At 34.2% G+C, this 25,460-nt stretch overlaps 5 protein-coding genes and 1 long non-coding RNA gene across 6 annotated transcripts; 2 read left to right on the plus strand and 4 right to left on the minus strand.

The window, feature by feature from the left end:
- LOC104764925 lies at positions 1,545 to 2,947 on the minus strand. Its single transcript, XR_763814.2, has 5 exons — positions 2,735 to 2,947; positions 2,411 to 2,520; positions 2,232 to 2,301; positions 1,986 to 2,070; positions 1,545 to 1,909 (listed from the first exon to the last, which is right to left on the minus strand). It is a non-coding gene; the product is annotated as an uncharacterized LOC104764925 (long non-coding RNA).
- Positions 5,143 to 6,621, plus strand: LOC104764926. Its single transcript, XM_010488535.2, has one exon. It carries the CDS (start codon positions 5,590 to 5,592, stop codon positions 6,358 to 6,360), a length of 771 nt encoding a protein of 256 aa, XP_010486837.1. The 5' UTR covers positions 5,143 to 5,589; the 3' UTR covers positions 6,361 to 6,621.
- Positions 9,494 to 12,046, plus strand: LOC104764927 (fasciclin-like arabinogalactan protein 18). The gene is made up of 3 exons (XM_010488536.2): positions 9,494 to 10,992; positions 11,499 to 11,643; positions 11,736 to 12,046. The coding sequence occupies exons 1-2, from the start codon at positions 9,678 to 9,680 to the stop codon at positions 11,567 to 11,569; spliced, it is 1,386 nt and encodes a 461-aa protein (XP_010486838.1). The 5' UTR covers positions 9,494 to 9,677; the 3' UTR covers positions 11,570 to 11,643; positions 11,736 to 12,046.
- On the minus strand, positions 12,835 to 16,517 carry LOC104764928 (lysine--tRNA ligase, cytoplasmic). Its single transcript, XM_010488537.2, has 15 exons — positions 16,224 to 16,517; positions 16,068 to 16,143; positions 15,870 to 15,935; positions 15,591 to 15,756; positions 15,395 to 15,488; positions 15,222 to 15,307; positions 15,014 to 15,117; positions 14,860 to 14,922; positions 14,576 to 14,701; positions 14,098 to 14,477; positions 13,836 to 13,992; positions 13,595 to 13,738; positions 13,281 to 13,493; positions 13,140 to 13,197; positions 12,835 to 13,054 (listed from the first exon to the last, which is right to left on the minus strand). The coding sequence occupies exons 1-15, from the start codon at positions 16,352 to 16,354 to the stop codon at positions 13,029 to 13,031; spliced, it is 1,890 nt and encodes a 629-aa protein (XP_010486839.1). The 5' UTR covers positions 16,355 to 16,517; the 3' UTR covers positions 12,835 to 13,028.
- LOC104764931 lies at positions 16,875 to 20,229 on the minus strand. The gene is made up of 10 exons (XM_010488538.2): positions 19,365 to 20,229; positions 19,145 to 19,275; positions 18,954 to 19,062; positions 18,841 to 18,880; positions 18,670 to 18,759; positions 18,471 to 18,570; positions 18,261 to 18,367; positions 18,082 to 18,184; positions 17,397 to 17,986; positions 16,875 to 17,319 (listed from the first exon to the last, which is right to left on the minus strand). The coding sequence occupies exons 1-10, from the start codon at positions 19,480 to 19,482 to the stop codon at positions 17,073 to 17,075; spliced, it is 1,635 nt and encodes a 544-aa protein (XP_010486840.1). The 5' UTR covers positions 19,483 to 20,229; the 3' UTR covers positions 16,875 to 17,072.
- Positions 21,184 to 23,419, minus strand: LOC104764932 (ras-related protein RABD1). The gene is made up of 8 exons (XM_010488539.2): positions 23,261 to 23,419; positions 23,093 to 23,165; positions 22,937 to 22,984; positions 22,799 to 22,846; positions 22,630 to 22,701; positions 22,268 to 22,423; positions 21,825 to 21,928; positions 21,184 to 21,457 (listed from the first exon to the last, which is right to left on the minus strand). Exons 1-8 carry the CDS (start codon positions 23,272 to 23,274, stop codon positions 21,352 to 21,354), a joined length of 621 nt encoding a protein of 206 aa, XP_010486841.1. The 5' UTR covers positions 23,275 to 23,419; the 3' UTR covers positions 21,184 to 21,351.

Below are 25,460 nucleotides of genomic sequence, written 5' to 3' on the forward strand. Positions count from 1 at the left end.
TTCGTACGTAGTCTACTTCGCGAAAGTCAAACTTGGTTAATTGCAAAACTAACCACAACGAAGTTTACTTTTTCTAGTTGACGGATAGATGAAGTCTACTTGTTAGCTAGAAATCTACTACAAAGTCAATGGTTTGGTCAATTGCAAAAATAATCAGAGTAGACTGTAATCGAAGTTAACTTGTTGAAACTTTCTAAGAAGTCTACTTTGTTCTATGTTTTTAATTGCAAAACTGACCAAAAAATTAACAAAGGAAGACAACAAAAGAAGTCAACTATCCTAGTAGACTTCATCCGGTGTCTGCTTTATTAAATTGTAATTGCAAAAATAGACCACACAAAATAGACTTCAAGGGAAGTATCTTCATATAGACTAGTTTATGTCTACACGGTTGACATAAACATGAAATCTTCATAATTTGAAAGCCTATTTATTGCAATTTGGTGAATAACTTTTAAGATTTTTTTGTTGTATTCTTTGATATATGTTATGTACTTGCCTCTGTATGTTTTTGATATGATTATATATTATACATATGGAGAAATCAAGTTTTTGGTTTTCTTAGGCAGTTAGGTCATTAACTTAGACTTATTTTGGAAGTCAACGTGTTGGAGTTCTTTGTGAAGTATGTATAATTGAAAAAGTCTTTAATTGAAAATATATAAAGATTTTTTTGATTTTTTAGTTCGAAGATGAAACGTCAAATCAATTTAAACCTTGTAATGATTATGTCGACGATTTCTCTGGCAGACTTTTGCATGGGAAACTGAACCGTCTGCAAATCAATCAAATCAATTTAATATTTGTAATATTAGTGGATTTAAAAAGTCTAATGTATTTGTGAAGATTTTATAATGCATATAAGATGGATTTGAAAGTCATTGATAATGTATTTTTGGTGATTGTTATGGATTTTTTTTAAAATTATTTAAAAAAAAAAAGTATCCATAAACACCGAGACTTTTACACAGGTCTTCAATTAAAAACTGGCTAAAGCTACTACAACAACAGTATTTATAACTAATATCAAATATGTTGACNAAAAAAAAAAAAAAAAAAAAAAAAAAACTAATATCAAATGTGAATGATTGACTACTTGATATATATTACACAAATTACACTTTAAACTTTTAGCCTCTAAAGTATAATATCTTCGTATTTTGTAATAATAAGGAAAATTAAAAAATAATTTTGTTCAAACCATACTTCACTGAATTGATATTGTATAATGTACACTTTTTTGAAATTTTGTTGTCGTTGTTTAAGGGTTCACATTATAACCTTGCATTGAATCATAAAGTCGAATTATTCACAATATTGTAACATGTATAGAAAGAGATGCATGACGAGGAAGGATCAGTTCTTCATTCTCATGTCACATGAGGAGGTTTGGTGTAAGTCGTCGTCGTCATCATCATTTTTATAATTATCAAGAGGATTATTAACGTATAAGCGAAGCAATTTCCGAAGGGAATGAATTGATATTAAAATAAAAAATACTATATTTATTATTATGAAACCATGTGATAAAAAAAAACTGTATTACAAAATAAAACTAAAAACATAATTAAAAATAAGAATACATCATACTATTAAAAAAAGAAAATAAATATTGGAGGTATCATGGGGGAGGTGTAATATCAAGGGTTAATAATGGCTGAGCTTGAAAGGAGGGAAAAGGAGGTTGCTTTGCTTTTCCCATATGAGAAGTCTTTTGCTTTTGAGATGAATGTTAAAGATTTTGACCTGAAGCAAACCGTAGAGACCGAGACAAGGAGAAAGGAAGCTGAACTAATGGAAGCATCTCTTAAGAAACTTAAGGCGAGGGAGAATGAGCTCAGGTTGCTTAATGACACCATCAGAGAGAAATCAGCTGAACTGGAGAAGAAAGAAGTTTTCTTACATATACCTTGAAGCGAGAGAGAATGATACGTTAAACCAAGACAATATACGTTAAACCATAGCCAAATACATAAAAAAAAAACCTTTGTTCACGTGAGTAAGTGCAGGTGCAGGTGATGCCCTGCTTGAAGAAGTCTTAGCCTAGATTTCAGCTGTTATAGGAGATACCTACAAAAAAAGAAAGGTTACATCATTCAAAAAACAGATAAGTTAAGTGAAATATAGATTGGTTAGTTAAGAAGAGGAAAGAGACATAAAAATTCCATAAACCACAGATTGAAACTCAAATTAGTGAGTTAAGAAGAGAAAAGAGAACTAAGTGACTTCACCTTGACCAATCAATATAGACGGAAGATCCTCTCATGTAACCTTACCATTCTGATTCTTCAACGAATCAAACTAAAAACACACAAAAAATCCAAAATTTTATATCGAGATCAAAACAAGCCCCTCTTAGATTGCATCTATGGAAGTTAAAAACAACGAGAAAGAGGTTAACTTTATCTACCTTGGAATTAAGACCCTGAAGCACGACTTGTGTGAGCTGACTTTGTAACCATGGGTCAGAAAAAAAAAACAATCTTGTCATAAACAAAAACAATGTAGAAAACCTCCCCTCTGCAAAAATAGCATCAATGTAAGCTTTAGAAAAATCAAAACTTTGAGCTGAAACAAAGAAAACTAATGAAAAGACATAAACATCAAGCGAACAAAAATTAACATCACATAAAATATTTGGTAACAAATTCCCTAAATTGAACAAATCAGATCTTAACTTGAAACATATATCAACGATTCAAAATGGATTCAACGGTTAAGAGGTAGAACTCACCACCGAGCTTGCAGCACTAAGCTCGCTCGGGAAGAGGAAGGAACTTTGACGGGAAGATAAAACCTGGAACAGCGACGGGAAGAGGAAGGAGTTTCGACGGGAATTTTGGGTCCGTAGAGAACAGCGAGGACATGGAAATAACAAGTTCTTTTTTTAGATCTGTTTGCAGAACTTCTTCAATATATTGGATTTGAGACACATTTGTATTTATATCTACTTTTTTTTTAAGAGTCGAGATATATGTGAAAAAGAGGCAAATAAAATAAAAGAAAATCTAGGTTTTCATATTTTTGTAAATCACGAAATATTTTGTGGATATATGTGGCTGAATTTTTAAGAGCAACAATATCAAAAATTTTGAGAGAAATAAAGTTTGGAGAGAGAGATCACAAAAAAACTAGGGTTTACCTACAGAGACAAATATATATATCGTTAAATTATCCGGTTAAGTTAAAATTGTGGAATCTTTGGTACGCATTCAGTTAAGTTCAGCTATCGGTTTGGTTAAATTATCGGTGAAATTAAAATAATATAATATTAATAGTTGATGGCATTACAAAGTAAACCACCAATAGTCTACAGAAAAATCTACGTAAGCAAACCCTAAATCAAATAATTTTAACCTAATCAGATTTTCTTCCCTTAATTTGACTAGTTTATATATAAATTTATTTTATTTCAATGCAGGAAGTCTATGTAGTTATTATTTTGTCAATAGGTTTACCAAATTATTTTTTATAATTTTTTAAATTAAAATTTAAACTATAATTAAGGAGTAGACATATTTTTATGTCTTCCATTTGACGTCAATTTGAAATCTACCGTAAAGAAATCTATTGCAGACTTCCTCGGGTTACATCTATCATTTCGGCTTCTGTTTTTTGTTTGGTTGTAAGGGAGTCAACTGTAATTTCAGCACCCTTAGTAGTTATGTTTCTCAAATATCGAATATAGGATCTACGTTTTCATTCAAATGCAAATAAAGGTAAAAAAATGCAATTGTGATACTTTGCCAATCTTTTGTTTTGTTTTGTTTAAGGCAATTATCATCATGTGTTAACTTATGCAAGACTTTGTATACGCATCCAAAAACATTTGTCACTGAATATCTAAGCCAAAATACTCAAATGTTTGATTCTAGTTACATGACATACATATGTAAAATACGAATTTTCTGAGTACCTCTAGATAAAGATACTCGCGGATATCCTATTGAAAAGGAGAAAGTGAGAATCAATCTTTATTCTATACATTGCAGCAACTCCTAGGGTCGTGAGGGATCTTGTATGTAACCCAACCCGGTCCACGGCTAGTGATGGCTGATGATGAGTGACCACTGTAAAAGCAAATCTTTTCAACTTGTTCACTACTATTTACTAAAATTTATAGTCCGATTTTAACGTATTTACCTTTGCCACTAATGGATTGATTCCTTCTCGTCTGTTGTGTTTTGGAGTTACTATTAGCATTATATACTCCTTACACATTTTGGACTGTAATTTAAAAACTTTGAACGAGAAACTGATATTTCTATTTTAAACGCTTTACTTAATTTTACAAAACTCGTGGAAGTTTGTGCCGGCATATCTTTCATGCCATTATTTTTGACGTTAAACTGTCTTTCAAAAAAAGAAACTTGTGAATGTATAGAGAAAAAAAAATGAAAATAAGATTGATGTTTCATTTAGGTTCACAGGTAGAATGATATTTTCTTAATTACTTTTCTTTATTTGGGTTGCCAAAAAGGTTCTTGAGAAAAATACTGCGTCATTACTTTTTTCTTGCTCCAAAATACGAATATTTTCAAGATGAGTATTTGCATATATATTGACCTTTTTTATACCAATATGCCTCGAAGGCATGAACCAGTCTCCCCAAATTAAGAAAATATTAAAAAAGCTTTCAAGATAATAATATGTATACATGGGTATAATATATATACATGTTTTAATTGATAGTGGTACGCCATACTTGGTTTTGTTGTTTTTGATTAAATCATCAATTCGTTGACGAAAAACAAATAAATCAGGAAAAAAACAAAACCAATCAACATCTACAGAAACGATAGAAGATGACGTCTGATAAATTAAACCAGATAATGTCAGATTTTTTAATAAAAATACACAAACACATACGTGTATTGATAGATAAGCTAATCATTAAATTTATATCTCTCTCTCAACAACAAAAAAATGTCATTTTCGTAGCCTTATGTGCAATAATGATATGCTTTCTTCTTTTATTTTCTTTCTCACCAATCATATAATTAAAATTAAAATTGTAAACGAACACGATTAAATGTAGAAATTTAAATTTACAGTGATAAGTCATAATTGCAGGGTTTTGTGGTCAAAATATGTTTTTACAACTAAAAGTTTGTTATATATAGAGAGAGAGAGAAGAACAGAGTAACCCAACCCAACCTGAAGAAGATAAACAATTAAAAGACTTTCGTTGGACTCTCTCCTTTGTTGTGTCTATCTCTCTTATGTTATATATAAAGACAGAACAAATCAACCTCTCCTTCTTCCTCTTCTTCAACCTTCCCACGACCCTACAAAAATCTCTCTAAACACACCACAAATTTCCAAAACTCATTCCTCTCCCTCCAATTTTGGACGACCGAACACACAATTTTATTTTCTCTACCGGCCAAAAAAAAAACACACACAATTTGTGTCTTCTATTTTTCTTTTTGGCCTCTCTTCTTCTTCTTCTCGCCGTCGCCGTCACCAGAGATTAGATTACTCCGTGGTTGTTTGCGTTTTGGCCTTTCGAAATTTTCAATTTCTTTGTGATTACAAAAAAATTGAAGCAAGAAGAAGAAGAAGACGATTCAAGAAAATAAAAAAGAAATGAACAAGACGACGTTACGTTACGATCCAAGACAGATCTCGAGGCAAACGAAACCGTCAGATACACCATCGTCGTCACCTTCACGTAGTCACCGTAGACAGCCTTTACTCCAACGAAGCCTCTCTTCCCCTTCTCCTCGAGCCACTTGCGGCGGATCCACTCCCGCCGAGTTCTGCGGTGGTACCACCGCAAGTTGCGCCGCCGTTTGGTGTTGCTGTCCCTGCGGACTCGTTAACCTCCTCGTTCTCGCCATCTACAAAGTCCCTAAAGGTATCTGCCGCCGCGCTATCCGTAACCGCCGCCGTAAACAACTCGTCAAGAACGGTATCCTTCCGCCGCTTCCGACTGACGAGCGGCGGATGCAGAGGGTTTTCCAGAACTCCGAGTTCGCTATTCATCCATTGGATAGCGAAGACGTCTCCGAGGACGACGACGATGATAATTTCTTGGATCTGAAGTATATCGGAAAACCTATATCCGTGGGGTTTACGACGGAGGAGGAGGAGACCGATGAAGACGACGAGGCCGTGCTAGCGTTGGAGAAAGAGATGTGGAATAGGTTTTACGGCGCCGGGTTTTGGAGAAGTCCGTCGCAGAGGGAATCTGTTTCGTCTCCGAGAGTTTCAAAGTCTCTTTCGTCATCGCCGAGACCTTCGTTTACTGAAGTATACCGGAATAGAGACATAACGAGTAGAGGCGGCGGAGGAGCTACTACTACTACGGTCGTGGCGACGACGACAACACCGAGAGCCGTTAGGCATTTTGATTAGGGGAATGTGAGAGAGAGAGAGAGGCTTTATGAAACAAATTTGTTGTCCTTTGTTAATAGTTCGATTTGTGTGTTGAGTGTTGTTGTTTTGTGTGTCTAAGCTTCATTCTTCTGATTCTGCCTTTTGTCAAATCGTTGGTGTTGTGGTTTTTAATTTCCTCGATGGTATTGTACTGTATGATCGTCAAATGTAAATTTCGAAACTGAATCGTGTGTGATGGTGTAATTTGTCGATCTTTAGTATTTGACTAAACCACTCCAATGTTCGGATTTAATGTAGAGTTGGATTCGTTAAGACCAATTTCAAGAATACTAAAACGATAAACAAAACTATACCAGAAGCGGAAATAACAACATAAACACCGAATTGAGATGTTTTAGTTTGGTGTGTGTTATCTATCACTCCTACCACAAAAGGTATCATCAACATTGATTAGTTGATGTGGTAAATATTTAGTGACATGTAGTAAAAGAGTCAGATCTAGAGAGGGTAAAAAAGAAAAGTGGGAGTTTTATAGAGTTTATAATGGGAAGCTGTCCTTTTCATTCAAGGGGGGTTTGAGAGAGAACTTGTTTGTAGGTGTGTGAGGTAATTTATGGGGGGACCACGGAAAAAAAATCACTTGTCATTAGTGTTAAAGCATTAATTCAGGTGTTGGCTACCACTACACCCACCTCTTTCTTCTGCATCTCTCTAATTACACTTCTTTCCTATTTCCATCTCTCTGTTTTTTTTTTTTTTTAGTTTTATCTGCTTTGTTGTGTTTCAATTGTCTTTTTATTACACTCTCTCTCACTAATTCAGCTTTTGATGTGACCCTAGTTCATTTATTTCATCATTTGGTGAATCTCATGCAACTGTTTTTTTTCTTCTTTTTCAGATCTTTGTAAACAAAATAGATTCCTACACTTAAAAGAGAGAAAAATAAACATTCATACCAACAACAACAAGAAAAAAAACATATTTTTAAAATTAATCTGTATATATGGCTTTCTTATTTATTGAAGACTGAACAGCCAAACCATCCCCCAACCATCGATTGCTAAAATAATATATTTCATATATCCTACAAAAATCCGTAAAAATTAATCGTATTAAATGAAATCGTGCGTGTCTGGTATTGGAAGGAAATGCTGCAGGATTCAACTTATTATATAAAGATAATATTTTTATTAAGAATGTCTTGGTTGTTATTTTGTTGTTAATATAAAATTCACGAGGATTTTAAAAATGTATTATCTTTCGGCAACACTTTAGTTAATTTATACTTGGACCTTACATTTTCTTGTTATTCAAAGATCCGAATAATTTATTTCTTCAAATGAGAAGCAAAAGGTAATTCACCTAGTGGGCCGGTTACGAAATTTTTTAAAAGTTGGTGACCTCGGAAGTCGGAATCTTTGTTTGTCATAGGTTTTATGTAGCTGTAATTATGTAACCCGTCCCTCTTTGGTGACCTCATTTAGCTTCCCATTCTCACTTTTTTCTTTTAACGATTTAGGTTTCAGTTTGGCAGAATGAACTAAATGAACATGAAGATAACTAAAGGGTGTAGATGTAGTAGAGATGACAACCGAATACAAACGTGATTCAAATTATGCAGCCTAAGAAGTGATCCTCTTATTAGGTCAATAATGTCAATGCGTGTATACATAGGTTGATTCATTCATTGCCAAATCGTTTAAAGCTCATAGTTCTTCACAATTAGTTAGATTAGAACATATCCCTAGGGCCTAGATTTGATTAAATGTTTTCTTGATATGGATTTCAGATCGTTCTAGTCAAAGAGTTAAGCCCGTAGATATAGTCAGGGGCCAAGGAAATAAGATAAACGAGACTCTTTGAAATAATGGGTTTTAACTTAATTCAATTGGGCCTTAAAGCTTGTCTTCTTATCAGGCGGGAACAATGAGAATTCGCGTTATCATTACAAAAGTTCGAGAAGTATTGCCAGAAGAAGCTGTCCTTGATTAGTTGATTTGGTTGGACGTAAGTGCACGTGCCAAGTTGGAGCGCGTACGAATGAGTATAAAACAGGTAAGTGGAAGGAAATTGAGGGTGGGACATTACACGATTCACGAACATAGCGTAGCAACCAAAAGATGTGTCTCTCTGTCTATTAAAAAAATATAAAAATATAAATGATGGTTGTAGTATTAGGTCATTACACCGACAGCTCCAATTCAAGCCACGTGTTCTTCCTTCTTCTTCGGCTTCTTTCTTTGCTTCACATGTCTCTCTCTCTTCTTCTTTCTTTATTTATTATGTTTGGTTGGCTTTCTTAATTTCACTTTAAATTCAAGTATCACACCACATCATTTAACTATAGAAGAAGACAGACTAATTAACTACTAACATCATTAACTATAGAAGAAGACTGACTAATTAACTACTTTCCCCTTTATTATCATCTTGTTGTATTCGCGCTGATTGTCTCAGTCCTTCGTATGTTAAGAGTTTTAAAGACTTGTAAAAAAAAATTAAAAGACCATCACTTTCACTCTGACGTATGTTACGGTTACGTATCAATACAGGCAAATTATTATAAATGTTTTGTTCTTAACTCAAATCACAATTACTTTGTTTTAGTATATATGATTTCGGGATATCGATTCTAAAGATTTTTTTATCTTGAGTAGCAAATCATCTGATATTGTAAAATACTATGACCATTCATTTGTTGCGCATGAACATCTGATTACCTAAATAACGGATCAAAAAAATTCAATAAGTTAGTTTATTCACTTGCATAAGTAGAAATTCCATCTGAAGAGTTTAATAGTACTAGTTTGTTCTGACATAGTAAGTAATATACTTCCATTTATTATAAAAAAAAATAGTTTTATTAATAAAGACAAAAAAAAAACAAAGTGGTGCTGTTTGTTTTTTCAATGATTATAGTATATAAAAAAAATATATCCGATAAAAATAATAATACTACTACTCCATAAAAAGGGTTGATTAAGAAGGAGACGTACAGTAGTAGTAATGGAAGCCGAAACCGAGCCGAGCCGGTACACAAAAAAAAGTCAGAGCTAAATATAATGAATTTTATTTTGCTTTCAGACACCGTGTGGTCCCTACCACCAGCCTGTCCGAAAACCCAAACCTGTTTTGATACACAAACAAAACACAGACCACCACCACCTAAAAGCTCTCTCACATCTTTCTCTCATCTCTTCTGTCTCTCACTCTCCACTTTCCAATCGCCGACGATTCAACTAAACGTACTAAAATTCTCACACAAACAGCTTTTTCTTTCTCTCTTATCAATCACTTCTTCTAACAAGAATAATATTTCAATCGTACAGAGCACCATGGATCGTTGTATCTATGGTTGCTCCGCCATTACTCTCTTCTTCTTTTACTTCATCCTCACTGCATCCGCTCTCGAATCGGGTCACCACAACGTAACAGGGTCGGGTCAAATAAACTCGAACTCCGTCCTCGTAGCTCTCCTCGACTCTCGTTACACCGAGCTAGCCGAGTTAGTCGAGAAGGCTCTTCTCCTCCAAACCTTAGAAGACGCCGTCGGTCGTCACAATATTACTATTTTTGCACCTCGCAATGAAGCGCTCGAGCGTGACCTTGACCCTGATTTTAAACGGTTCTTGCTCCAACCAGGTAACCTCAAATCTCTCCAAATGCTTCTCTTGTCGCACATTATCCCCAAACGAGTCGGGTCAAACGAATGGCCCGAGGAGAATTCGGGTCGTGTTAAACACGTCACGTTAGGGAACGACCAAGTGCTGCATTTGAGTAAACTCAAAGGAACAAACGGAGGAGGAAGGAGATTGGTGAATTCCGCTGTTATCACCCGACCCGATGATTTGACCCGACCCGACGGGTTGATCCACGGTATCGAACGGCTTTTAATCCCTCGCTCCGTTCAAGAAGATTTCAACCGACGGAGAAGTCTCCGATCAATCTCCGCCGTGTTACCCGAAGGAGCTCCTGAGATCGATCCGAGAACTAACCGTCTCAAGAAACCCGCTTCCGCCGCAGTACCCGCTGGATCTCCGCCGGTGCTTCCGATTCAATCCGCTATGGCTCCAGGTCCTTCGCTAGCTCCGGCTCCTGCTCCGGGACCAGGAGGTGCTCGCAAACACTTCAACGGCGATGCTCAGGTCAAAGATTTCATTCACACATTGTTGCATTACGGCGGATACAACGAAATGGCCGATATCCTCGTGAATCTGACGTCACTAGCGACGGAGATGGGTAGATTAGTGTCTGAAGGTTACGTACTCACCGTGTTAGCTCCCAACGACGAAGCTATGGCGAAATTGACGACGGATCAGCTTAGCGAGCCCGGAGCTCCGGAGCAAATCATGTATTACCACATTATACCGGAGTACCAGACCGAGGAGAGTATGTACAATTCGGTTAGGAGATTTGGGAAGGTTAAGTATGAAACGCTGCGTTTTCCTCACAAAGTTGGGGCTAAAGAAGCTGATGGTTCGGTTAAGTTCGGTTCAGGTGACCGGTCTGCTTATTTGTTTGATCCGGATATTTACACCGACGGTCGGATTTCGGTTCAAGGGATTGACGGTGTTTTGTTCCCGGAGGAGGAAGAAGAGTCGGTTAAGAAATCTACCGGTTCGGTTAAGAAAGTTGTTCAACAGAGAAGAGGTACGAGTTAATTCATCTCTTGTTTGATTCAATTTTGTGTATAGATTCGGTAACATTAAGTTATGTAGGTGAATTGATCTAACAATGTAGGTTCATTGAGTTTATTACAACATTTACCATATTGAGTGACTAATTAGGCTTTATACTTGTGTCATGTTAGAAAGAAACTGTTTTGGCTCAAAGTAATTAGTTTTCAAGATATTATTGGATTATTCCTATAGTCTCTGGCGAATTTGGGTTGGAGTAATTAGAATGAGAGATTTGTGAGGATTATTTCAAATAGAAGAAAGAATCAATGGAAGCTTCGTCACATTACCTAAAAGCATCTTCTCACGTATCTAAACTTCACTTATTATATTGAGTTAAATTTAATTAATCTTTTTAGCTTTTTGTTTTCCAGAAACCAATATTTTAATTAGGTGACAGGAGATTGTGATTGTGATTGATTGTGATCATGACCTAATAATTAATTAAAAGTTTCTTTATTGATGGGAAAACTAAAACAGGGAAGTTGCTGGAAGTAGCATGTAGAATGCTTGGAGCTATTGGCAAGGACTCATATCTAAGCAGATGCTGATGGTAATTCACAAACCCGGAAGAGATTTATTGAAGAAAGATCTCTCGAGTGTTATCTGTATACACATACGAAAGGTTAGTGTATTTGCGGTTAAAGTTTCACTACCGGTTAATTGCATCGTTAAAAATAAGTGAACTCATAGTTTTTTTTTTGGTGTGTTTTGTAGGTTCTTTGGAGAAACAATGAAAGATTTGGAGGAAGAGCAAACAAAAAAAAAAAAACACAAGAGAGGAGGAATAAACATCAATGTTGAAAGCATATTTCTTCAAAGGAATATGAAAGAGGGGTTTGTTGGATTTTTCTTTTTAATATAAAAAAAGTATATTTTTTGGGTGGGGTTTTGAGTTTTGGGTTATAAATACTGTAATTAGATATGTGAACTTCATTTTTTCAATTGATTTGGTGTAATGAAAAAGAATCATAAAGTGGGGAACAAAAGAAAAAGACTTTGAGAACCCACCACCATTATTTTCTTTACTCAACTTGTGAATGGTTTTGGTAAATGGTAAGTAAAATTACACTTGACTGGGAATAATGACATCATTATATCATCAGATACAAAAATTGTACTTGTTGTTCTAAACATTTTTTAATTCTGAGTAATTTCTTAATATTTCTATGTGTCAACTGGCAAGTAAAATCATTATACTACTATTGAAAGGTATGACTTTTTTTTTCTTAATTTATAGCAAATACAATAAATAAAATGGAAGGTATATTTGGTAAGAGCGATGATGAAACATGTGTTGGAGAGAGGAGATGAGTTGGCTTATGGCTGTCTTGTAAGATATTATTATCATGAATTGAGACCCAATTACAACACAAAGCTTAAAGCTGTATGACCTATCATATTCAATCGATGACTTTTTTTGGTTTGTTACCCTTCAATCCTTTTAGTCTAAACAAGTTTATCAACAACACTAGACCATTTCAACCACTTAAACAATAATAACCTGTTTATTAATTCAGAGTCCTCGGTCTAGATATGATATCATATTACAATGGAGCGGCCACATTTTGTTTTTGGCTATATTCTCTCTTCCTTTGTTAACTAAAAACGCACCGCACTTGATAATAATGTTGAACGGTGGCAAAGAAAAATGGCCCACACACACACACACACAATAATTTCACTAGAACTGTTACTAGTCTGAGTTGTCTCCACTCGTACACCCACCATAGTTTACTATATGTAGAGTAGCGATCGGTAGGTAAGCTCTGGTTATACAAAATACATGATAATATGATATTAAAACAAATAACGCTCTGCAATATGAAGTCAAATCACGGCTAAAAAACCAATCAACGATTGCAAAACGTCTTACAAAAGTTTCTGATAATAACTAACGGGTAACTTTCTTTTTTTGAAAAATATGGTCTGCAATTACAAGTAATTTGAGAGCAAATGGACTACCAAACTTTAAAAAGCTTAGTCTGAAAACTTGTGCAGAATCTCTCCTTAATTCTTCTCTGTTTGCGAAGGAGCTGTAACATATTAAAAGACCAGGTTTACATATCCAGAGGGAAAGATTACTAGTCGATTATTACTAAATTACAAGTTAATTCGTACCTTTAGCGGCTGCTGTCTCGTCCTGTGGTGGCCTCATAGCTGGGAAGAGAATAACCTCCTGTAACAATATTTCCAATCATGAGTTTGGTAAAAACCAATTTAGATCATTCACAGAGATACATTTGGAGGTAAGAGTGTGACCTTGATGTTCTGTGAATCAGTAAAGAGCATAGTAAGTCTGTCGATTCCCAATCCCCAACCACCTGTAGGAGCCAATCCGTATTCTAAAGCATTGCAAAATGTCTCATCTAATGCCATCGCTTCATCGTCTCCAGATTGTCGGTCCTTGAGCTGATCAGCAAAACGCTGGCGCTGTACCACAGGATCGTTCAGCTCCGTGTAGGCGTTGCAGAGCTGTGTGGTCAAATTATAACATGTTAGTCAAAAAAACTCTTAAAGACAAGAAGCAATAAATCAAAAGTTTCATCAGTTTTTTCCAATTTTTTTTTACTTACTTCATGTTGGTTGATGAACAGCTCGAATCTCTCTGTCAAAACATCATTCGATCTGTGCCATTTTGCCAATGGACTCATGATCTCGGGATGGTTGATGATGAAAGTTGGGTTCACACATGTCACTTCCAGAAATTCACCAACAAGCTGCAAAATAAAATAAAAAACCCCGCGATGTTTCAAATTTAAATTTCTTATCCTACTAAATATGCTAGAAAAGCACCAGTGAGACAGAAAATTTTACTTTATCTAACAGACGAGCCGTTGTCTGAGGAGGAGGGCATTTGACATCAAACCTCGCACATGCATCAATCAGATACTTGTTAGCTTCGTCGCTAGTCAAGTCTTTTGGTATATTAAGGTTAGCCACCTTCTCTAACTCTCCTATCATCTCAATCCTCCTACAAAACAAAAATTGGGTAGATAGATTATCACCAAAGGAAAGCTCCTACAAAAAGCTTTATCCTAAAGGTTATAGTTTAATCAATGAAGATGTTGTCTCAAACCTGAACGGAGGTGTGAAGTCTATCTCGATTGGATCCTTGTCATATCCATTAGCATGATACTTGATTTTATAACCACCTGTTAATTCCTTGACCATGCCACTCACCATATCCTCAGTCATTTTCATCAGGTCATTGTAGTCTGCAAAAGCCATATAGAATTCGCAAGTGGTGAACTCCGGATTGTGTGTCAGGTCAATACCCTCGTTTCTGAATTGCTTTCCTATCTCGTAAACACGATCCAAGCCACCAACAATAAGTTGCTTAAGAAAGAGTTCAGGTGCAATACGCATGAACAGCCTCATATCTAGATCATTGTGATGTGTCACAAATGGACGAGCAGCTGCTCCACCAGCAATTCTGTTCATCATAGGTGTCTCGACCTACATAAAACTTCAGAATATCAATTGCAAGGAAGAACACTCGAACCAGTGACAAAATCAAAAAAAGCTAAAGATTTTTCTTGCGAGAAATTGAGAACCTCCAAGAATTTTCTACTATCGAGGAATCTGCGGATGTAGGAGATAATACTAGCTCTGGTCTTGAATATCTGACGAACCTCCACGTTCAACATGAGATCAAGATAACGCTGGCGATATCTTAATTCCTGACAATAAACAAAGACATCACACGCTTGCTTGGATAGAAACAGAATAATAGTCACTAGAATCGAAGACCGACAAGTCCACCACAAAAAAAAAAATAACATTCAACAGTGTAAGAGGCTATAACAATCTTTATAGGCCTTTGTAAACTTGATAATACCTGATCTTTCAGAACATATGCTTCAGGATTTCTCGTATCACCTGGAACCCAGGTTTCAGGTTTCTACATTTGAGCATAGAAGTGGAAGAGGTTAGTTTAAAACAAATAAGGTGAATCTTAAGGTATTAAAACATCCCCAGAGGATTTACTCTACCTGCGCATTCACATTATCAGCCTTTCTCGGCATCATGTGAAGGCAATGGGATAGAAGGATAAATGATCGGGGGAAGATACTCAATTCTCCTCTCTTAGATTTTCCTGAAATTAGAGTATAGCGAACAGTGAATTAGGATGTCGGGATCGACTTCAAGAATGAAAATATAAAATCTCAATACATATATATAGACAGAGACTGCACAAACCTGGATATCCAGTGACTCCAACGATATCACCTCTCTTAGAATTCGAATGGAGCTTACAAAACTCAGCTTCATTCAATCCTGACTTACTAAAAGGATAAAAGGCAATAAATCTAAGTAATTCAGCATCAAGGTTTTTTTCTTCTTCTCAAAATATGGTAAACAAAGGATTTCACCTTGCATCAGCCATCACTTGGACCTTGAAATCTTCACCGTGAAGATCATAGAAGAAGAGCTTGGTAGAGGAAGATCGTTTGCTCATAATCCTCCCTATTAACGTTCAACAACCAAAGAATCTCCACTTCAATAAAAAGGGCCAGCGGCGTTTCAGAAACTTAGGCAAAAATAGCATTTAGAAGTTTAAAGACATACCGGCTAGAGAAACTTCAGCATCTTCAACATGATCCCCATTGTTCAAACTACCATACTTCTCAATGTATTCAGGAATAGACATTGACACAGCAAACTTATGAGGATATGGATTCTCCCCTTTAGCCTTCTCAGCCGCAAGATATTTCAATCTGTTCTCATGGTATTGCTGCAAAAGATACCAGAAACAACAACAAAAAAGAAAAGAACAATTGATTCCTACATTACATGTAAAAGCTGCATCGCAAAAAATAACAAGAAAATTATCAAACGGATTCATACCGTTGGATCCATCTCATCATCATCTGCTGCCACTGACCTCTGGCTCTGGGGGCTTGCCTTGGGAGGCTGCATCAATCAAAATCAAATCTCATTAACTAGCAAACTTGAAATTTCTCGATAGAGATGCTACCAAAGAAGATAATTCAATAATCTATGATAATTCCCCCCAAGAATGTTACGAATCAGAAGAGTGCTTACTTGTTTTGCCTTTTCTTCCTCCTTGCGTCTCCTCTCTTCCTCTTTCTGCTTCAATTTAAGTTCCTTCTTCAGAGCACTACAATCAAATCCGATACAATCAAATCCCGTACGAAGATTCACAAAAGTGTAAAAGAATAACATGAGACGAAAACGTACTTTTTGCTCCGAGGTTCAGAAGCATCAGCAACGGCAGGCTCAGCAGCGTTCGTGGTGGTAGAAGAAGAAGAAGAAGAATCCATGGTTAACTCAGATAACGCTTTCGTGGTTTGATCAGCCGAACCTTCCATCGTAACGGAGATTCCAAAATCCAGATGATAAAACGCTCTCTTTCCTCAGTCAGTGGAGTAAACAAGATAGAGATTGTTCTCAAGGGTTTGTGAATTTTCTCAAGTCTGATGAGGAAAGACGGCGAAGAAAAAGAGAAGAAACAAGAGACTGGTTTTAGGGTTTATTATTCTCCTTTACGCAGATCCAGCCCATTTAGCCAAGTAGGGCTTCTTCGGTTTATTCTTTAACCGACCGAACCGGTTCGTCTTAACGTAACGATTTTCATAGTATTAAAGATCTACAGATTCGGTTTTAGCCTATTAGGTTAATTTAATTCTCTATAAGTTAAGAAAAAACAATTAAATGTTTCCACATTATATAGAAAGTGACAAAATATAATACCATGATCTCAAAACTTTACAAAAGACCTTGTGAAATTTTAAATTATTTGTAAATTCTATCAAAGTTCATGGCTTATATAAAATCAAATATTTAAAATAGAATAAAAGTCTATTAAAATTGAGTGAACTATAATCAAAAAAACTCTTCATCTTATTATATTTATTTGGAATTATTAATAGAACTTTTACAACCGAATTGCTCATTCTTATTCATAAGGTCTAGACCGTTGTAAAATATTAGCACTAACCACAGTGAAGTGAAAACAATGGATGTTTCCTTTGTATATGCAACTTCAAAGAAACAAAATCTTTGGCTTTTTTTTACCAATGCCAGTTTTCAAGTCCTTACGCAAAGCCTGAAACCAAAGCAGCCCGAGTTGTTACGTTTCCTCTGCAGACTTGAGCTCTTACCTCCATTTAAACCACTCGGTTTGTCTTCACAATTCTCTATTGTTTGGCTAAATAGAGTTGTGGCTTGTGAGACTGTTATCCTTGGGACCTCAGAGTTTGTTGTAAGATCGATCTCGGGTGATGCAGGGGCTATTTTGTTTCCTTCTCTTGCAAAAGAACTCGATCCACTTCGCCTATAATACAACTCTTTAAGGTTAAATTATTTTTACTCGTATAAGCAAACATTTCTTCAGATTTTCATAGTTTTTACCTGTTGCTGTTGTTGTTGTTGTTATTGTGATAATGTGCAAAGGATGTTTCCTCAAGAAGTTCAGTTTTAGGATCTTGGATACAAACTTTGTTACTAGAAACAATATGAGTGCTCCCTGAATGCTGCATTGGTGATGCTTCTTCTTCTTTCCCCAAAGAGGTTGATGTATTATAATTGTTATCTGTTTTGGATTTTCTAACCATTGAAATCACTCTCTCTAGTGTCCCTAAAGCTTGCTTCACCTCTGGACTTATGCAGAAACGTGTTTTACCAACCTTGTTTTGAGTCTTCCCGGTGAAATTTTCATCATCTACCGAAGAAGAAGAAGAGGGAACACTTTTATCTTCTTCTTTTTCATCTACACAATCTTCTTCCTGGATCTCCGGAACATCTCTTTTGCTAGGTACAGATCCATTCTCGCCATGTTGAGTCTCATTTCCTTTTGCCATATATAGATCATCATCAGCTTCCAACTTGGGTTCTTTCTCATTTACTTTAGCAGTAGAATACAGAGCTTCATGTATCTGAGTGTACAATGGATCAGCTAAAACTCTCTTGTAATCATCGGATTCAGCCACCGAACCTATAGTCTGTAAACACAAGTACACACCACAACATCTCACATAAGCTAGCCAGCAACTGACAGATCAAGTTTTTATGAACTAAAAACAAACTGATAATTTACCTTCTTGAAAAGTTTGAAACCGTTGCCGAGGAGCTGCCTAGACATAAAATTAATAAGAGATGGAGGGACCAAGTCCAGCTTTATATCCACTTCTGCTATGAATCTACAAAAAGTTTAGCAATTCAGAAAAAAAAACCAAAGACATTATTTTTGGTTATCCAAAATGATATCACACTCACCTCATGTAACTCCTCTCTTGAGTCACCTTTTGTATTGCAACTCCGCCTACGAAATCAATCCTCACAGCATTCACAAATTCAGCTATACCGTTGCTCTCTACTTCAATCTAAAGATGATACTAACAGATAACAGTTTAGGATGCTGTCAAATCATTAAGAACTGGACTAGGATGCAACAAAAAAAAAATGCAAATCTAATCTTGGTTTTACCGAGTTTAATAGGATGATGACTAAACCGTCTTTAAAGTATTCGAATACGAAAAACTGCAAAATAGCTTCTCTGTCTGCGAGTGGCCACGGTGCTTTCGCCCTTTCAACCCATAAAAAACATCATCAAAGTATTCAGATTTTAGATTAGCTTTACGACTATATAACAATATGAACAAACATAGCAATTAGTGAAACAGACCTCACTAAACATATCTGTTCATCGATCCTACACTTTTGCAAGCATTTAGATTCTAAGACCCTGAATGACGGAAATGCCAATTTTGGCCACCTGAAACAACATAGAAAACAATAAGCGATCAAACTTCGCAAACAAGAGACATTTAGATGAAGATAAAAATAAAACTCTCACCATTTCTCATAGAATGATGATTCCAAGCATACACATAAACCTGCATAAACGGAGTTAGAATCAAATCCAAAACCTTTTTCTTGCGGTGCAAACCCTTAATGAAGAAAACTTACAGTCTTCGATAGTTCCATCAATGCAACCTTCAACGAGCAGTGTATGAAATGGACTTCCTTTAAGTCCTTCACGGTACATAACACGACAATCTTCATCATCATGTTTCAACTGCAAACAAGAAAACACTTTGTTACAATTCTGTTTTAAGAAGTTCAAGAACAATGATCACAAAAGCTATACAAAAACATACTTTCCAATCACCATAAGATGCATCATTGCTTGATTTAGCCAGTTCTTGATCCTTTTTTGATACACTCCTAAGCTTCTCAATTGTACTGGATAAAGCAGCTACTCTCTGATCCAATATATCCACATTACACTCTGTGAAGAAACATGTAAATAAAAACATTATAGCAAAGGAAAAATTAAGAGTATATAGCAAATCATCAACGACAACAACAAACAACAACCTTCATTGAGCTGTTTCTTGATAAGGGTTTTAAGAGTTTCGTCATTAGAGAGCTCATGAGACGACAAGGTCTCATTAAGTCTCTCTCTGTACTCAGAAACTTCTTGTTTCTTCTGCATATTTCAATTGAATCCGTAGAGACCTCCTTTCGAGAACAAATTAACACTCAAATCAAAGATCAAAGAGGATCAAAACAAAACACAGAAGATTTGTTTGATTTAAGAATCTGGAGTTTGTGGCATCAAGAAGAATCGTGTTGAAGAAGTGAGAAGAGAACACCTTTAAACGTACGGCAAACTATAAGAAAGGAAGTTTTTCTAAAGAAGTTAGACAGACAAAACCCAGCTGCTGATGCGTAACCCACGAGACGGGCAAAGAACGTGGAGTTGTGTTCACTTCTTCCCGATTAGATACGTTCTCTCAGTTTCTCGGGAATATACATCTCTGGAAAGAAAAAGTCTCATTCTCCCAATAATACGAATTTGCATTTGACTAAGTTTTTAGAGCTTATGTCAGACTTTACTTTAAGGGACCAGGTCGGTTAAGTGTTGCTGTCATGGATCTTCTGTGTCTTTTTTTAATCTTACTTTTAACAAACAAAAAATTTGATTAGTAAACAAAAACTGATCTCCAATTAATGTGCACGGTAGTATAATCATTTAGAAGATCACTTTTGAGTTTTAAAACAAAAATAAGAATGTGCATGAATGAAAGTTTCTTTTGAAACGGTGGGAGTAGATGAATGAATCCAAGTTTCGAAACGATTTCATCAAAATCAGAAAATTGAAAAAGAAACTAACTACGATTCGAATATGATCCACATGCTAAATAGAAGAAGTTGATTTGCTTCATTCACGTTTATGACTCTTTTCTATTTATCTTTTTATATTTTTCTCGTTCTATTGAGCTGCAAGTTTTCACAATCATATCCTATTGTGTAATGAACATCATCAGCCAATAAAAATACAAATATTTGTATAGTCTAATCTATATAGAGTAGAACCTCTATAAATTAATACTCTTTAAATTAATACTCGCTATAAATTAATAAATTTTTTTGGTCCCGAGTTGGGCCGGTGTAAAAAATAACAAAATTCGATAAAATAATAAGATAATAATTTTTTTAAAAATCTATGTAAAAATATAGTCCCAATAATATTATAAATTAATAATGATATAAATTAAATATATATATATACATATATATATCTAATAAGATTTAGTGAAATATGACTCTATTATTGTTTGTCTATTCTTGAATTTGCATTTTAGTTAGGAACTCATATCTAATCTTTTTCATTGTATTAAAAATTTTTAATGTTGTCTTCTCAAATCGCATCCAAAAAATGAGGAGAGTTCTAGTTGCGGTATTTATTTTTTACATGTAATTGGTTGTAAAGCTCTGCAATATGTTATTCGACTTTATCATTAACATGAAATATAATACCAACAATTTCTTTTAAACTCTAAACTTCTAACATTTATCATTTTCACCTAGATAATTAAGTAAACCATTAACATCAATCCGATTATAATAGCCAATATTATAAATTAAGAAAATTTTATAAAAATGTAAATCATAACAAAAATATTTTATTTTATAATATAAAATTTTCAAAATTATGAAAAAAGTATCTTTATAAATTAATATTTTATTAATTTATCGATAAATTAAAACCTCTATAAATTAATAAAATTTTATAGTTCTGACCTTGTTAATTTAACGAGGTTTTACTGTACAATCAAAATCACATGTTGCAGGTCTCCGATTTTGTATAATATATAGCTGAAATCAAAATCACGTGGTGCAGATCTCCGGATAATAAAGAAAGGATTTTGCAATTAACACCAAAGCTTATTCGGACAGTGACATGACATATTACAGTTTTCAGATGTTTTAGACAGCAGCCATTGGTTTTCACAACGCGTAGTAAAAAGGGGAAAGAAAAAGAGTCTTACATAGTTTTGATAATACTTTCTTTTATTAACTACTGACTGCAGCAACCGCCGCCACTGTTCTGTTGGATTGGCTGACCTTTCATTTGGACTGTTCCAGGACCAGATGTCTTGTTCGCATTCGTTTGGCTTCCCATTCTGCAAATCAAATGAGCAACCATATGATCAGACTCAATTCTCCATATTACATAATCAAAAGGTGAATCAGTAAATGTCTATACACAAAGATATCAATCCTATGAAAATCTATTAACAGATACACAAGCTTAAGGCTACACGACACAACGGTATATTTGTAGTTTTCCTCTAAATTAGTCATCAAGTCTAGAAAACTGCAGTTGTATATAACACTTTAATAGTTCATATAGAACTGCAAATTCCCCTGAAAGTGATTTGATGAATAATGATGATCAACGAAAACCGTTTTGATCAGCTTCACTGAAGAATATAGGCTAACTAACTTATTGCGGAACTTATGAAAATAGATTATAGATAGTGAACATACTTCTTCTTGATCTCGCCAGCAATAGTTAAGAATGCTTGTTCGACGTTGTTAGATTCCTTAGCACTAGTCTCAAGAAAGGGAATTCCGAGCTCATCTGCTAACGCCTGTAGTGTTTTTTTGAGTAAATGAAACGTAAGAAAACCATATCACAGTTGTGTCAGGAGAAAAAGCTACTAAAAATATGCACTTTTGTAATCGCTGGAATCAGATTTTCTAACTTCTGGAGTTTGGTCAATGATCATATATACAATCATAGCCTTAGTTGTGGTATAAAAATCTCAGACGCAGTGATTGTTCATTGTTGGTTTTCAATTTGTGAAATCAGATGAGGAAAGGGAAAAGTTACAGGCAAAAGATGTTGCACAAGAAAGAAACAAAAATCATAACTGGAAATAGAGTGCAGAAAAATTTGCTGGGAACTTAACTTAGGGGTGTGAGCTTACCTTTCCAGTTTCGGTGGAAACAACTTTGCTTTCAACCATATCATTCTTGTTACCGATTAAAAGCTTGCATACACTCTCATTGGCATATCTATCGATCTCACTCAACCACTGCTTCACATTGTTGAAGCTTTCCATCTCAGTACAGTCATACACAATCTGTCACAATTATCATCAGTTAAAAGGAAGGGGGGGATTTTGAACATAAAAAATAAAATTAGTTTTTTTTTTTTTTCAGGATCTTCAATCCACTAACAAACATGTTTCAGAGGACACACACAGAGCATTGCAAATATCGATCTCAAACTGAACCACTTAAAAATAAGAAAGCAAGTAAAAGAAAGGAAATAATAAAGAAAGCTCACAATGATGCCATGAGCTCCTCTGTAGTAGGAGCTAGTGATGGTCCTGAAACGCTCCTGTCCAGCAGTATCCCACTAAAAAGAGAGCAGCAACAAACAGTAAAGTAAAAATGAGTAAAACACAAATCACATCCGATTCATATCATATAAAAATGTCCTCATAAAAACTCACAATTTGTAGCTTAATGGTCTTCCCATCTTGCTCAATCGTTCTAATTTTCTGCCAATTAGAACCACATTTATATAAGTTTAACTTTAAGGGAATGAAACAATCTCAACGATCACATACACGTGAAGAAGAGGAACTCACGAAGTCAACACCAATGGTACTTATGTAGCTGTCAATGTAAGCATCATCCTGGAAAAAAAAAAATCAAAATCCCAAAATCACGAAACAGTTGAAACCTAAAACAAACAAGAGCTAAGCTAAATTCTCAAAAATTAAAAAAATTCAAGTCAAACTCACAGCGAATCGAAGAAGAAGACAAGATTTTCCAACAGAAGAGTCACCGATCAACAAAAGCTTGAACAGGTAATCGCTGGAAAACAAAAACGAATTCGCTATGAGTAGAAGAAACGAAAAAAGGAGGATACAATGTTTAACAAACAAAGGATAGAGAGAGAATACACTTACTACTCGTTGCTCATGATTTGATTCTCAAGATGTAAGAAGCGTTTCTTCGATTTGATTTCCGAGAAGACGAGAAAAAAAAAAAGGAAGAAGAAGCTCTTTTCTTTTCTACGGTTAGGCGTGTCAATCAATTGAGATGAACTTTGAAGAAGGGAACCCACCACTTCCCTTTTTTTTTTATTGAAACTGTTTGTTTAAAATATTATTTTAATTCCTTTGCTTGTTGTTTGTCACGAGACAATCAAGAAGCTTTTGACCTTGTCTCACTTATTTCTTCTTGCAAAATTCTTGATTTCACCCATACGATAAACATTTTCTATTCATGCCCTAGGGTTGAACATTTTCTATTCACCCCCTCTTAACCAACCAATCAAAATACAACAAAAGGCCATGTCATGTCATATTAATAAAATATATCAAAAATAAAATGAAAAGACAAACAAAATTAAGGAAACAAATTCTGTAGATTTTTTAATAAAGAAATTATGTCAGTTTGAGTTTATAAAAGAATGGCTAGAATGTAGATTTTACAATTAAACAAAATTTGTCGGTTTGAGTTTACAAAAGAGTGATTAGAGTTTATATTTTACAATTAAACAAAATTATATATCGTTTTGGGTTTACAAAATAGTGGTTAAGGTTTAGATTTTATAATTAAACGAAATTATATGTCGGTTTGGGTTTACAAAAAAAAGAGTGGTTAGGGTTTACATTTTACATTCAAACAAATTTATACGTCGGTTTGGGTTTATAAAAGAGTGGTTAGGGTTTAGATTTTATAATTAAAAAAAATAAATGTCGGTTTGGGTTTATAAAAGAGTGGTTAGGGTTTAGATTACACAATTAAACAAAATTATATGTCGTTTTGGATTTATAAAAAAATAATTTGGATTTAGATGTTATAATTAAAAACTATAATATAATGTTTAGAATTAATCTATACACTAAAAAGTAAGCTCCTAAGGCCGTCCACATAGGATTTTAAACAACTAATAGAAATTTGACATATCACTTATTAACATTTTATACAATTTCCAGAATTTTTTGTATTAAGAATTATTTTAAACAATCTATCATGATTTGATATGTCATTCATTAACATTTTTTAAATTTACAGAATTTTTTAGAAAAAGGAAAATTTTAAATTTATGGAAATCAAAGTACTAAGCACAATAAACCACATCGGCTAGAAATTTTTTAGACAATGGTTCAGAACCACTATAAATAAGATTAATATGCTTTCAACAACGAATGAGCAGGAAAACTTGATTTATCAGGCGTTCAAGTTTAAAAGTTTTATTTGGTTTCATTTGGTTTTTTATTTGATCAAATAAAAACTTTAAACAGTTTCAAAAAAATATTATAATATTTAAAAATTTTAAAATTTTTAATATTATAAATATTGAAACTTTTAAAAGTTCTTAGCTTTTAAAAAGTTTTAAAATATTATAAGTTTTAAATTATAAAAGTTTAAAATATTATAAATATTGATGCAAAACATAAATTATCTTATTTATCTATATTTGTGCTTTTTATTTCTTATGAGCTGTAAAACATATTTTTGTGTATGATTTTATAGATGAGTAAATTTTTAAAAGGTTCAAATTTTATATTTCGAAACCTTTTCAAAGTTTAAAATATTATAAATATTGATGAAAAACATAAATTATCTTATTTATCTACATTTGTGCTTTTTATTTCTTATGAGCTGTAAAACATATTTTTGTGTATGATTTTATAGATGAGTTGATATTCTTTCATTAATTTTTTATTTTTGGGTCTAAGGAAGAAGGATTGACATCACAAGACCTTAATTTGATGTTTGAGTCAAATTTTGAGGTTTAAAAAAGAAAGATGGACGATAATCACACATGATTTATTAGCTATACATAGGTATGACCAGGATTATAGTTGTCACGATTAAGGTTTATTAACCATCGGTTATGGTTAGAAATTTTTGTAACCTTAACCAGAACCGTTTAACAAAGGGCTAAACGGTTACGTTTAAATATTGTTATAGTTCAAGCGGTTATATATGGTTACGGTTATTTGATAATATGATACGGTTGATATTATTTGATGATATAATATAATTGATATTATTTATTTATAATTAATATGTTCTTATAGTGCACTCATATTTCTATATATCATATGATTCATATTAAATAAATAATTATTAGTATATTTATTATGTTTTTAA

This window comes from Camelina sativa, chromosome 19, assembly GCF_000633955.1.
Source record: "Camelina sativa cultivar DH55 chromosome 19, Cs, whole genome shotgun sequence".
NCBI classification, from domain to species: Eukaryota; Viridiplantae; Streptophyta; class Magnoliopsida; order Brassicales; family Brassicaceae; genus Camelina; species Camelina sativa.